This window comes from Phoenix dactylifera, unplaced genomic scaffold, assembly GCF_009389715.1.
Source record: "Phoenix dactylifera cultivar Barhee BC4 unplaced genomic scaffold, palm_55x_up_171113_PBpolish2nd_filt_p 000076F, whole genome shotgun sequence".
Classification (NCBI taxonomy): Eukaryota; Viridiplantae; Streptophyta; class Magnoliopsida; order Arecales; family Arecaceae; genus Phoenix; species Phoenix dactylifera.
Window position 1 is genome coordinate 1,578,300 of NW_024067675.1, and position 14,005 is coordinate 1,592,304.

The 14,005-nt window shown below is 36.9% G+C and overlaps 1 protein-coding gene and 1 non-coding gene across 3 annotated transcripts; one reads left to right on the forward strand and one right to left on the reverse strand.

The window, feature by feature from the left end:
* Positions 1-3,714: 3,714 nt before the first annotated feature.
* On the reverse strand, positions 3,715-13,405 carry LOC103695853 (F-box protein At3g58530). Of its 2 annotated transcripts, none has more exons than XM_008777277.4 (13): positions 13,121-13,405; positions 10,842-10,901; positions 10,581-10,664; positions 10,170-10,300; positions 9,990-10,065; positions 7,086-7,156; positions 5,561-5,647; positions 5,367-5,439; positions 5,226-5,293; positions 5,075-5,143; positions 4,887-4,992; positions 4,612-4,783; positions 3,715-4,029 (listed from the first exon to the last, which is right to left on the reverse strand). In XM_008777277.4, exons 1-12 carry the CDS (start codon positions 13,295-13,297, stop codon positions 4,718-4,720), a joined length of 1,068 nt encoding a protein of 355 aa, XP_008775499.2. In that variant the 5' UTR covers positions 13,298-13,405; the 3' UTR covers positions 3,715-4,029; positions 4,612-4,717. The 2 variants fall into 2 exon arrangements, with proteins under 2 accessions (XP_008775499.2, XP_008775501.1); XM_008777279.4 differs by lacking the exon at positions 13,121-13,405 and adding an exon at positions 12,840-13,114.
* Positions 13,406-13,538: 133 nt separating this feature from the next.
* Positions 13,539-13,611, forward strand: TRNAA-AGC. Its single transcript has one exon. It is a non-coding gene; the product is annotated as a tRNA-Ala (tRNA).
* The last annotated feature ends 394 nt before the right edge of the window (positions 13,612-14,005 follow it).

Sequence of the window (14,005 nt, forward strand, 5' to 3'; positions counted from 1 at the left end):
GCGGATGATAATGAAGTATTTTACAATTATCAATATTGAATACCAATGATACTTATAAAATTGATATAATTTATACTTGAGAATTTTATCTAGCTAATATTCTTATAAAATATAAGTATTATCTAGCAATATCAGTTTAGATATTTGATGGAATTCTGCTCAGATATTATTAAAGTCCATTACTTAATGTACGATAGAAGTTTGGCTATTGAACCGTTCTAATTATTATAATGTGCTATATTATTATAAGCATCTTAAGAATGGTTAGAAAAAAGAGAAAAAGACATATTTTGTATATTGCAGGAGAGTTTTTTCAAGAAAGCTCATCTCTCGTTGACTATCTTCTTCTAGAGAATAATTCCACGTAGTAGCATGAGCAAAGCCGATTCAAAGCTACACTTGGGTCCCAGACTGGAGATGATGAAGGAATATTTGAATCAACCAATCGGAAAACAAAGGCGGAGGGAGACTGAATGAGTCTACAAGTGGACATAAGGCACAAAGGCTTTTCATGCGAGTGAAGGAATCATTAACAGTTTGGGTTAGTTTGTCACAGGAAAGGTGACGCCTGCTGTCGCCAACCATTGACGCAACAATGTGTCACCTTTCTAAGACAAAATAACCTAGTCTGCCTCTTTTTCTAGTCCACTTGAGTCTTGATGCTTTCTTTTTTAAAACCCTTTAATGTTTGAAGTGCTGAGATGGATTCATATAATCTCAATATGTAAGCACAGAATTTTAACTTGTAGAACAAATTCTCCATGTTTTGATGTTTCCAACTTCGACTCATGTGGATTCCCCGAATCAATCACTTGACTCCTTTTTTTCCATCAAAAAGAATCTCTCTAATATTTTATTTTTTCACTTGCCTTTATCCACCTTTTGTCAAGTCAAAAAAAATAAGTAATGAGCAGGTGATATCCAACTTAATTGGCTGAGCTTTAAGTTATGCTTTGCCGAGTAAGTGGATGGTTAGAAAAAAAGAATCCTCCATCAAAGGGGAAGGTTCAATTATCTTTTGGTTGGTTTTTTTTTTTATAAGAAAACTTGAATTCTTTTTAGAGGAATGGCATCATGTTTAAGATCCCATGCACTGCATGATGCATTGTTGGAAAAAGTCCAGTCACAGATGTTGTGCACTAATAAAGCTGGCTTATCCCTGTTGCCAATTAACTCCTATGACTTAACCTTCCGGCGACTGAGTTATGAAGCATTTGATCAATAATAAAGACATCATTTTCATTAATTTCTTCTCCATGCGCTAAGCTAGATGCTATCGATCAAGCTCAGGCGAATCTCGAACCTAACCTAGATTAATAATATTGTTAATATTAATATTAATATATCCAAAACTAGTTCCATAGAAATGTGTGGTAATGAAGTTCGCAACTAAGCTTGGGAACCACTCGGCAAACAACCGGTTGTAGTACTTGATACCGGTATACTGGTTTTTATTCTGAACTACTAAAACTAGTGGAATAGTCTTCTTGTAACCAAACACAAACCAGCTTGCAAATTACGAACAAGTGGAACTAGTGGAATATAATATGTTGGACGCACTATCCTGATTCTTGAATTAAAAAGTCCAAAAACCTAGAATTGACCCCTTTGGAGTTAAGACAGCACAAATGTTTGACCCACTTCTAGTGTACATCATCCATAGCCTAGACTTCCATGCTTCTGGAGATGGTGCACGTATAATAAGTTGGCCAATATCTTAACACAAAAATGAGCTGGCCAATGTGAACGCAATGGTGGAGTGAGAAAGATGAACTCCCTCCACCCATCTATAAGTATGGGGTTAACTAAGAAAACCAAAGGAAACTAAGGCCCAAAACCAGGGAAGCCCCATTTAAAGGGGAGGGGGAGGGGGAGAAAGAGAGAGATTGGATGGGAGTCTCGTCTTCCCATTATAAATGTGGAAGAGGCGTCAACTTGGGCAAAGGATGACTTCAACTTCCCAAACAGCCATGGAGTTAATGAAGAGTTGGGGTTTCCTTTGTCGCAGGAAAGATGACACCTGCTGTGGCTAGCCATAGACACAGCAAGTGTCATCTATCTGTGACAGAGGAACCTCCTATCTCTTTTTGTAGTCCACTAGAGTCTTGACACTACCAAAAAAGTAAAAAAAAAGCTCGGTTCCAAGCCTGCGAGTTTTCCACTGGTGGATTCTTTAATTCTTTTGCCTCGCCTTTGCAGAGCTCTTTCTAGTCAGAGAAGTTATGAGCAGGGCTGCGTCCAACCAATACAGGTGAGCTATTACTTATGCTTGTCCATATAAGTCGCACGACTTGGTGGGCTATTATAGATTTGATTGATCGAATGACTCCCTCCCTTTCCTCTGGTTCATCTGATTTGATTTGATTAAATATTTGGTACTCAAACTGGAGCAATATCGACCAAACATTTGATCCTCTGAGGATTCGTTGCACTAACTACGTTGCACACACCTTCATAGAAGAATTTCCACACGAAAGTCTCGAGTATAGTAATGCATTCTCGCGATCTACAGAGTCCTTATGGCTTGCTCTTGAAAAAGAATAATCAAATCAAGCTTGTTACAGAACAGACATCCCATTCTTTGCTTCCCCAGCCCAGACTTCTTTTCCTTCTAGGCTTCCAGTAGCCCTTCCACCAATAGTATTTAATATCCGGAAAACTGCTATATAAAATGCGTCCCAAGCAGAAATATCACAAGTACCGCCACGTCCTGGACCGTCGCAAGAAAAACTATAACCGAAATTCTATTCACTCATGATCGGGCCTGACCTGGTCGACCGGATCATGATATTTTACTTATGATCTAGCCTGACGCTTCCAAAGGCGAAGCTCTCGTCTTTAGCGACCAGCAAATGGAGGACGGGCGCCCTGTAGTTTTGAAGCAAGGACGGACACTTTTTTTTCTCTATTTCTCCACCAAGAAAGTTCGCTCTTTTCTTTTTTTTCTTTGGGTGGTTATTCAACTCTGACTCATTATGCACCACATGGAAGAATTTAGATCTCACTCCTTGAGACCATCATTGGAGGTCATTTTCACTCCGACCTTGACGTTTTCGACAAGTGAGAGACTTCAAAACCTTGGTGCGTTATCCGGAACTCCGTCAATCAAGCTGAGATGCGACCCGGACGTAACCCTGTTGGATTTAACAACAAAGAATCCAAATACAACTAATCTCCTCCCTACATTAAATTACCTTCACCTTAGTAACGAATGGCAACCACATGGATTTTTGCTCCCCAACAACACCCTGGAATGCTAAAATTAAACACAATCCATAGTACAAGCAATAGAGGGTCGTGATTGGTGACAATTTTAGTGCCAGAATCCATTAGCTTCAAACAAAGGGATAGTACCCTTATGACGAGTTGGCAACTATGCATGCACAGAGGGGAAACAAAGGCTCGAACCAAGGGGTCGTTTCGGATAAAGCGTCCGAAACGAGTTGCCATTCTCTCCAGACATACTCCACACGACTTCTCCATTTCCATTTTATTTTTCTAAGTAGCTCTCATAAATCTCCTTTGTTCCTCGGGTCTTTTTTAACTCTTCTTTGCAGGTATGAGAAGAATGGAGCTGAGATCTGACCTGGGATGAAAGTCTGTTTCATCCCGAGTTTCCCAACGTCCGTATAACGCAAGACCATCTTGATATGACCGTAAGAAAGAGAAGGGAAATGATCATATCTTTCTATATTGCTGTATAGGAAACAGAAAGGGTAGAAAGCTGATGCTTCTCTTCACGGATTGCAGAACAGAAGAAAAGGTATGATCAAAACAATCATGAACCTTATGTGGTAAAAACAAACAGCATAAAAGAATGATGCTTTTACAAAATCCGAGTTTACTAGCTTACCGATTGATTTGAAGTGTCCTATATTTACCCTTAATCAGATTACAGACAACACACAAAATGCAATGTTTAAGAGTCTTCCAACTCTTTCAGAGGTAGTGAATTCTGAGGAATGATCTCTTCTTCTTGATCCTCCAACATCTTCGGTGCGACACTTCGATTTCCAATACATAAATAATCTGATCAAAAAAATTCAATTTCCAAATTTACTAAATGAACAAGAACTCTCAAGAATTTCTCACATGAAAACTTTCTAACAAGAGTACTTAGACTCAAAAGTATGGACAGATATATCATCATTCTCGGATAAAATTATGTGACATATGACCTCATCATCTAAGCACAGGATTTCGAAATGTTGGAAAAATTTTGGGCAAAAATATGTTCTATAATGGTATTATTTTAGTTAGTGTTCTTTTTATACTTGTCTATCACAAGAAATGTCAATAAAAATAATATGAAGTGCATAACTATCTAAGAAAACTTACATCTCGGTAGCATGGCAAAGAATATGGAGTAGTCAGGTTAAAAGCAAGTTATGGTAGGGTGACAGGTTTTAACTTAACCTGAATCTAAACCAGCTGGAGAACATCAATTTACACCTAACATGAAGAAAATAATCTACTTCAGAAGTATTTCAAATTTATGTGTTTATTTATTTTATAATAGATGATCACTAGCTGGAGTAAGAACATTGTCATACGATTTTATGCCTATTTTCTTCCAAAAAATAATTACAGGGATCTAAATGATAGTTGTACCTTTATGATACTGCTACTGATTGCTCTCCAGTATTGCATCAACCTGCGCCGATGGAAACTCCAACATGAACAGGACAATATCGAGCGCTGAGTTCCTAGCTCATTGTTAACTGTGCACTTTGAAACACTTCAAGTGTGGAAATAATTGAAGCAAGCCACTGCGGCTCCTTCTCTAGACAATCAGATAACAATAAATCATATTAGAAAGCCAAGGTCCATGCCAATAAGTTAATAAGGTAAAAGCACTTGAAGAAGTTACACCAAACTAGACTGACCTTAATGCCAATGCATCCATTTACATCAAGGGTTGTAAGGGTATTTGAGCAGAACTCTGACAGAACCTGCAGACTTGTATCAGTTACCCCAACTATTCCAAACAAGCTGCACATCAGTACAGTGAATTCATGTCAGATAAATTAATCTAAACATCTGTTCCAATTTAAATGCGTTATCTTTAAGTCACCTGAGAAATTCAAGAGACCTGCAACCTTGAGCAATTGCCATTACTCCTGTGTCAGTAACACGTACACACCTGTCGCATAGTTCGTGCAACAAATTTCATTAGCAAATTCTCTCAAAAAGACATTAAAATGGAGAAGTTAGCCTTGTCTTACCATGTCAAGTTCAAAGAAACCAGATCCTTGCACCTTGCTATACATGAAAGGCCTTGATCAGACAGATTCTGACAATCAGATAACTATGGTTAGTGCAGACAACAATTCGATAGTAAAGGATAAAGACAGTGGATTAGTTACCTGGGCACCACAAAGGTCTAAGAATCTAAGATGTGCTAACAATGCTATCCTTTCATAAGCTTTATCAGTAAAACTGCAAGGGAAGAATCAACTTTCTGATTAGATGTTTAAGAAGTCCCTTCACAGCCTAAAGAAAATATATACACCAACTAAAGTCAAAAGTAATCAGATCCATGGTTCTTTTCCATGCCTACCTTGAAAGGGCGTATAGATTCAAACTTTGGAGTGAAGAACATTTTAGAAGTATCTGTTGTAATCCACCATCTGTTAATTTGATGCACCTAAGAAGAGATCATGCAAACCGGCACTGTCAAATCATAAATTTGTAATTCTTGCCTAGACCATAAGCAGCAAAACTATTATAATCATGAAAACAGGATATATAATTTATAACTGAACATAGTTTTGAATAAAGCTCCAGGACATGAAAAAGGTCGGAAGGAGTACTATGTTATGTTATATAGCACAGAAAAATAAGATGGAATACTAAAATGAAAGGGACAAGCAAGATTCAAAAGCATGAATCACAAGAACAACATAATTCTAACTAACAAATTACTAGTTAAGAGGGCAACTAATATTACAAAAATAAATTTAACCATCTCTACTTTCAAACTTATGTAGAACCAAATCTAATGTAAAGATTATTTCTGTCCAGATTTAAGGGAATTCTTAGGCTTTAAGTCCTTATAGTGAACGAAAACATGGAACATCAAACTGCAGTAATACCACTGCCACATTTACCCAGTCAACCACAGCCTATTCAATCCATCAGGAATTATTAACTTGAGCATATTGGTTGCTGGCAGCTCAATTAGATTATTTCAATTTAACTGCATTTGCATGACATTTGTCATATCATCTTTTCTGAACGATTAATCTCAAAGGTTATCTTCTCTTTTTATGTTCATACGCATATTGCAGAAGGTAGTCTACAAATGCTCTTCTTAATAGCAATTTGTATCTATATCTTTTCTAAACTCAGGTCATCATCAAAAGCTGAGTTCACATCAAAATGTTGGGGTAAAGTTGTCAGATTTTATTAAAATTTTAAAGACTGAAGTTTACCAAAGGTTTGAAAAATGACCATACCACAGTATATCACCATATCATGGCATGTCAAGGTTGTATCATACCAAACCATGGTATTTCAAAACTTTTAACCATAAGTAGAAACAGGGGTGTACTGCAGTATCTGAACTGCCGTCCTTCAAACCTTGAGTTCATCATGCATGGTAGAACCAGATATTCTTTCCAAAACAGATCTACCACAACTGCCATTCCAGGGACACCCATACATGCGTAGTAAAAGCTAGTGTGTAATGAGTTCTGGAGATGACCACCAATGGCACAGTGGACCCAAAGTGGTTTCAAGTCACGCTATAAGATCCAACATAAACCAAGAAAACTCTGACGTCAAAAACATGCATTGGACCAAGGTTTGCCGTCTCGGTACCAGACCCCGTACCAGTGCCACACTAGCATGGTGTTGGTATGGTATGGTACGGAGTTTTTTTCGTACTAAATGTCGGTACACCACCAGTATCGAATACCGGTACTGAACCGGTACGGTACGATATGCTCCATATCATCCGGTTCGGGCTAGTACGACGTATCTTGCATTGGACCATAAATGGAATGAAAGCAAAACATTATCAAACACAGTCAAAAATTAATATAACTAATATAAAATCCATTAACGATGTAGCATTGACATACCTAGTAATGTTCAATTCCTCCAATTCTTGGTAACTTTCAGCTATAAGATGCATACTTTTGTCTGAAATGTTCTGCAATTTATTAGTGAGATTAATGACCAAATTACATTATTTTATCATTGTAGAGTTCAAAGACATTTCTAAGCGTTTAAAAAGCAATAATATAGCTAGCACTATATTTGAAATAAATACAAATAGTCTCATATCATAGGATGACATTTTCTCAGAATCTAGGGAATTCCTTGGTACAGAAACTCCAGCTGGACTGTAGTCATGCTTTGGAATGTCCTTCTGCTAATTCAAAAACTTAATTGCAATGTCTAGAAAGCATCAGAATACTCAATAACAAACTCAATACTTATGCGTAATGATTTGAGCACCTTCCTAATTAATCCACTAAGAAGCACGGGTTATGCTTCTGCAAAATTTCTTGATAATGATTGCTTGTCTATATGACAAATTCTTAAGATGAAACAGAACTCTCTCATGAATAGCAAATTTTCTTTATTGAGCACAATACCATTTTAAAAATTGTTGAAAATTTCAAGAACAAAATAGGTGTCAAGAGAAACAACGTCATCTCAACAATTAGGGCCTTTTTTAGCAGATAGACAAGTATTCATTAGTCTCAGGCTATATTATACTAATTAATTTATGATTCGAATGGCATTTCACTGTTGATGGGGTCACTGTCATTATAATATGTTCATCTTAGTAAAAGAAACCTTATACACTTAGCACATGTTTTTCACTGCATTTGCTTTGTGTCTGCATCCTTTAGGACAAAGTTGAATAATTGACCCATAAGCATAGATTACTTGGCTTTCATAGTTCTCGAAACTATTACTGTTAACAATCTTTGTCAATGATCTGTCTCCATGGATATTGCTTTTTTTGTAAGGATCCATTGTATTACTTCACTACTTGGGTCTAACTTGCAATACAAAACCATGGATATACAATATACAATTTTCAATTTGGTTCAATGCAATTGGCCATAAATTATGACATCAGATCATGGCATTTATGGTCTAATCATTTGTTAAGGGACTCTGGTCCTTTTTCCAGTGTAAGCGGTTGCTTTAACTTATGATTAAGGTTAATTATATTAAGAACTTAAGGGCTAGATTGCACCATAATGACATTCATATCAAAGACAAGTGCCTTGAGCACAATAATGCATGAAGTGTCTGCATTAACAGAATGGCCCTAGGTAAGAAACTTTGAATGTTTTATAAAGTTGACATTGAGTGGCAAGGGCTGTAAAATAAGCATAGGACCAATATTGCAAGGCAAGATTGACATTAGACTCAAAAAAAATCATGGAAGAAAAAACATTAATAACAACTACTTAGTTCAAGGTGGACAGGCTCGTAGGTGAGGAGGGCCATGGCTAATAAAGGTAAAACATGCCAGATTATTGCACAGACTTGCACAAAGCAATACGAGAGAGAGCAAGAAAAGAGAGAGAGAGAGAGAGAGAGAGAGAGAGAGAGCAAGAAGAGAGAGAGAGACTAATAGGAACTAGCTTGTTGAGAGATATGGAATCTATAATACTGCCACCTTGTCAGTTTTCATGGATAGCATGATCTAAAATGCTAGTATTGTAGATCGAGCGCCAAAGTAATGAAGAATCGATTGCCTAGTGCAAATATCAGGTTGGAAGAAGAGAATGCCGTATTGCTTATCCGGCTCCCTCCTTTCAAGCATATGTTGTGCATGCTTTTATACAAATTAAGAGTTGGATGATTTCATGGCAATGACTCGTCAGAGAGAGACCCAATCTTATGGTGTTCTTCGTCAATAATAACAATCACATGACAAATGAAGATTAACTCAAAGGAAATCATATGAATATTAGTATAGATTCCAGAGAGAGAAAAAAATGTAAAGTTGCAATATTCGTTATGTCAAATAATATTTTCAGGTTGAAAAAGAATGCCTTATGCCTCCATAAAATGATAGGAAGGATTCATTGTGTTGCATCTCTTGCTACTGAGGACACTTTCATGCTCTTCATAGCAGCTAACACTATAAATATTGGTGGATTTTTCACATCCTAGTATTTGATTTGCATCACATTAGTGCTAAATGATTTGATTCGGGGCAAAAAATCTGCACTTTAGTTAAGCAATAGCCTAACTTCTGAGCACACCGGCCTCTGGAAAATGAAAACCAAGATATTTGGAGTGATGCATAGTTTGAGTTGGCTAAGATGTGACCCAAAGATGTCCAAGAGTCTATTGCAACTAATTTTGTTGGATTTCCAACAAAATAGTTAAGCAATAAAATGACATGAGGCATTATATATTAGATAATAGGATAAAAATACAATAATCTTACAAGCTAATTAAGAACATAAATTTATGCCTTCCAGTGCAAAGGTTTCAAGTTCAACTCTATGTCAAAACATGTGTTATAGAAATTGTGCCGCACAGTTGTGTACATGATTCATCTGATATCTATTGGGTACTAGATTACATTAAAGAATATTGGCCACTACTGAAATATCATAACATGAAAATGCTACGGGACCTCTACAAGGTCTTGATCTTGTGAAACAATACTTTGGCCACACCTGCATGTAATATGTTCCATTATTATACACAGATTTTTCCAAACCATTTCATTTGACCAAATAGGTTCTAAATTGACATGAGCAGGCACAAAAATATTCGAATCTAATATCAACCCAATAACTCACTCTGTTCTAGCATGCATGCTCACATGGCACAAAGGGCAAAAGAAGTCGAGCAAAGATATACATGTGTACCTATTCATGGTGACAAATGAAAGACACATGGACTACAAAAATAAATAAATCTCTCTCTCTCTCTTCTCAGCTGAAAATTTCAGCAAAGCTTAAACATACATAAAGGTGACTCTTTAATAAAAATCACGTTACCTTACAACCACTCAAGTTCAAATCAATTATATGTCTGCAGTTCTCGGCAATGTGCTTTATGCTCAAGTCGGTTATCCTGCATCAAAAATACCCGATGTCATTAGTATGTGAAAGTCCAATAATTCCTAAAAGGTTTTAGGAAAAGCGTTCTTTAAGAGAAATACAAAGCAAGAAATATACCTAACATTCCAATAGACAGAGAAAGCCCTCAGCTTTGGACAAACACTCGTTATAGCTTCAATTCCTCTATCTGAAATCTTCTGACAGCCATTCAGATTTAGATTCTCCAAGCCTTGAAGTGACTCTATTCCCTGTCATCCATCTAGTAGTGAGCTGTTAAAACTGTAGCATACTGTGTCATCTTTGCATGCAGTAAACAAAAAAACAACCAGATAAGTTTCGCTCATATAGTGTACTAAAATAAACATATCCAGAATGTAAGAATGATAAACAAAATACATGTGATAAAGATATTGGATGTAAAAAAACACTTGTTTCTCTTAAGCAGGATATCCAAAAGATAAAGAAAATGATATTCACCAACAGTTTCAACTAGGCAACTGTTATACAATGGATAGTTTTAATAAGTACCTTGCTTCTAAGGAGAATAAGATGTTCATCTTCGATATCCCGTGCAAATTCAAGGTTTATCTTTTTAATTTGTCGATATCTGGCCTGCAAATACCAGAGTTACCAACACACTCCATGTGAATTTAAGAATTTAGAAAAAAAGTGAAGTTATTGACTGTATCAAAAGCTAACCAACATGATTGTAGTCAATGTATGTCAAGATGATGCACATAATGTAATGAAATACTCTGAATGTTGTACGCAGTTTGATATGAAACTAACCAGTGAAAGTGCAGAAATCAGTCGCTCTCCTGCTTGACTCATCTCATGCAGATCAAGGACCTAAGACATGAAGTAACAAATTAGAAATAATTCGAAGTAAAGAAGCAACTGCATAATAAACAAAATCTGGTAGCCATCAGCAGCTAGCTAACACACACCAGCATGGATAATGATCAGACAGTGCTAAATTTAGACCATGAGAGATAAGGGAACGCCAAACAAAAATGATAATCCTTACCCTTAATTAAAAATATATATATAATTGAACTTTTGGAAGTGTAGCATCAACAGTTAAGGACAGAAATATGAGTTCAAGAACCCATAGTCAATAGAATGAATATTATTATTTACAAGGTCCTCAATCTGGTGCTGGTTGATAAGCACCTTCAAATTAGTGTTCTGTTGGTATCACTTGAACAAATAACCATTCTCAATTTACCTAATAGAATAAATTACGAATTTTGATAGAGTTCAGCAAATTGTAGGTCACATGTTTCACAATCGACGGGCAGGAATAGGTATTCTTAAAAAATATTGTGCATGGACAGATCCATAGTCAATTCATAGACATTAAAAGCTTGCATATTATCCGTGCATGTTGTGTATGAGAGGTGGAAATGCAAAAAAGTCACGAGAAGCTCTGGAATAGAACCATCTCACTGACCAAAACACTAGTAAGGCAAAGTTTGTGTGAGGATCCGTGCCGACATTTGTTTAGTCTTACATCAGCTATGCCTAGATAGATCTTGGGTACTTAAACAGAGCCAAAAAATCCAAATAACATCTTCTAAATAGCCTTTTTGGATGAGATCCTGGGTCGTTATAAATGAACTCTTATTGCAATCAATTTGGAATAACCACATTAGACAGAAATGTGCACCACCACCTGTTCATATGCATAAGACTAAGGTAGTACAACCAAATGAACTTCAATACAAGTATAAAATATCATGACTCTAGTCACTTTGGTCGATAGCTTTTCTTATACATATTAAGAAAAGGAATGTGCTAAATGATTGAAAGAGATGTTTTATAAGAATATATACAAATTACAAAGTTGCACTGACTAGGGCTTTTGCATATGCTTCTTCCTTCTCCCAATTACTCCTAGTTATGTTGCTGTTAGTTCATGTTACTCAGATAAGATCATATGATTTCCAGCCAAATCTCTTTTAAAGTATTTCCCACTATATCATGATCCTCAAAACCTACAACTGGAAGAAAATCTAATAATTACAAATCCTACCCTAAATCCCATAGACCGAATAAAAAAATCACCCAACTGAACCCCTAATATTGTCAGAAATGTTTTAAGAAAACTAAGAAGCAGGCAATGTGAACTCAATAAGCCCCTTTATCATACATAGAATCCTGAACTAGACCTTGTAATTTTATAACTAGGGATACCAAATCTTCAATTCTTTTAGATATTTCCCCTTTTTTATAACTTTTATCACGGAAAGACTTAAAGCGACAAATTTTCCAAGAAAGATGACTTGTGGTGGGAATCTATGTAAAAATAATTAGCAATGTTTGGAGTACTTATAATAAGGTGCCAACCGCCAACAAAACTTGTTAAGGACACCTGACTTGCAGATGATGACAGGGATATCCAGCTCGGTAGGAATGGTAAATGATCATGAATATTTAAATATGTCATTATCAGGCATCTGCATCTTGCGCATGATTCTTTGACGGACAATAGGTTTCGGACCATAGTTCTATGATGTTGTTCTAGTGCTAGCAAACCATGTTCAACAAAGAAAACCCTAGTTTTCTTTTTTTTCACAATAAAGAGGCATCAAAGACGCAAGAGAGGGCAAATTTCCAATAAAGCACGCAGCTTTTCATGCTAAGATGAAGCACATGAAATCATATCGGACTAATGTGAAGTTTCCTGACAGGACCTAAATATGTATAAAAAGAAGGGAGAAAAGAAGGAAAAAGGCGGCATGCTTTCCACTATAGAAGGGCCAAAAAACCCTATCGCCTACTTACCCTAGTCCAGAGACGTCAATCGGCCCTCACTCGATCCTAAAATAACACCAAAAAACCTTTCGAGTAAATCATCAGAAGAGACAGAACTTGCTCACAACGAATCCAAATATCCAATAATCCATTCACAGGAACTCCTCAAATCAAAACCCAAAACAAGATTCAGTTTCAGCTGTGATCCAAGCAAACGGTATAGAGAAGAAATCTTTCCGTCGAAAATCTTCAAGAAATCCTGAGGCGATGATAGAAAGAGAGAGAAAGGGGCTAAAGATGAAAGAAACGACCTGCCAGAGGGCAGGGTGGGAGAGGAGGGAACGGTAGCACCAGGGGCTGACGAGCAAGAGCGCGTAGACGTCTCGCTGGGGGAGCCTCGTGCTCACGATCTCAAGCACGCGAGGGACCGTCTCCCTGCTCCACGCCGTCGCCGTCGCCGTCGCCGTCGCCGCCTCCGCCTCCGCCATAGCTCTGCTAATTTCAAGAATCTTTCTTCAAGGTGCAAATGCGACACGTAAATAGACCATAGTTTTATACCATTCGGACTGGGTTGTTCGATTGAAGCCTATTGATTTTTTTTTGGTTATTATTGTTACATGCCCTGATAAGATTTCGCTCCTTGTCATCCTCGGATACACAGTAGTTCAAAACCGGACGAGACCGATAATGTATCGTTACATAGGTCTTCTAAATAAGATTGATAGCAATGGGGATGTAGCTCAGATGGTAGAGCGCTCGCTTAGCATGCGAGAGGTACGGGGTTCGATACCCCGCATCTCCATTTCGGATTTTTTACCAAATTTTTTATTCCAGTTGTGGAGATTTAAGCCATTTGGGCCACATTTTGAAGCCTAGGTTGGATCTTAACAGTATACACTGTCGAAATTAGGATTTGCAGCCAATGGTTTTCTTTTTGGTCTAAACATAATTTATTATTGCTTGGGGTTAACAACCTATCCAGAGAAAACACTACAAAATTAGGAAAAAATAGGGTAGCAATCTGGTTGACTTGACCCATGGAACTTATTCTATTAAATAAGAAACTTGACTTGATCCATGGAACTTGTTTACTAAACAAGTTGAATCAAATCACATGGATTAAATAGATTAAGTGGATTTTAAACGACCAATTAAGAGAAATGAATGAAATGCATCTCAATCTACTTAATAAATAG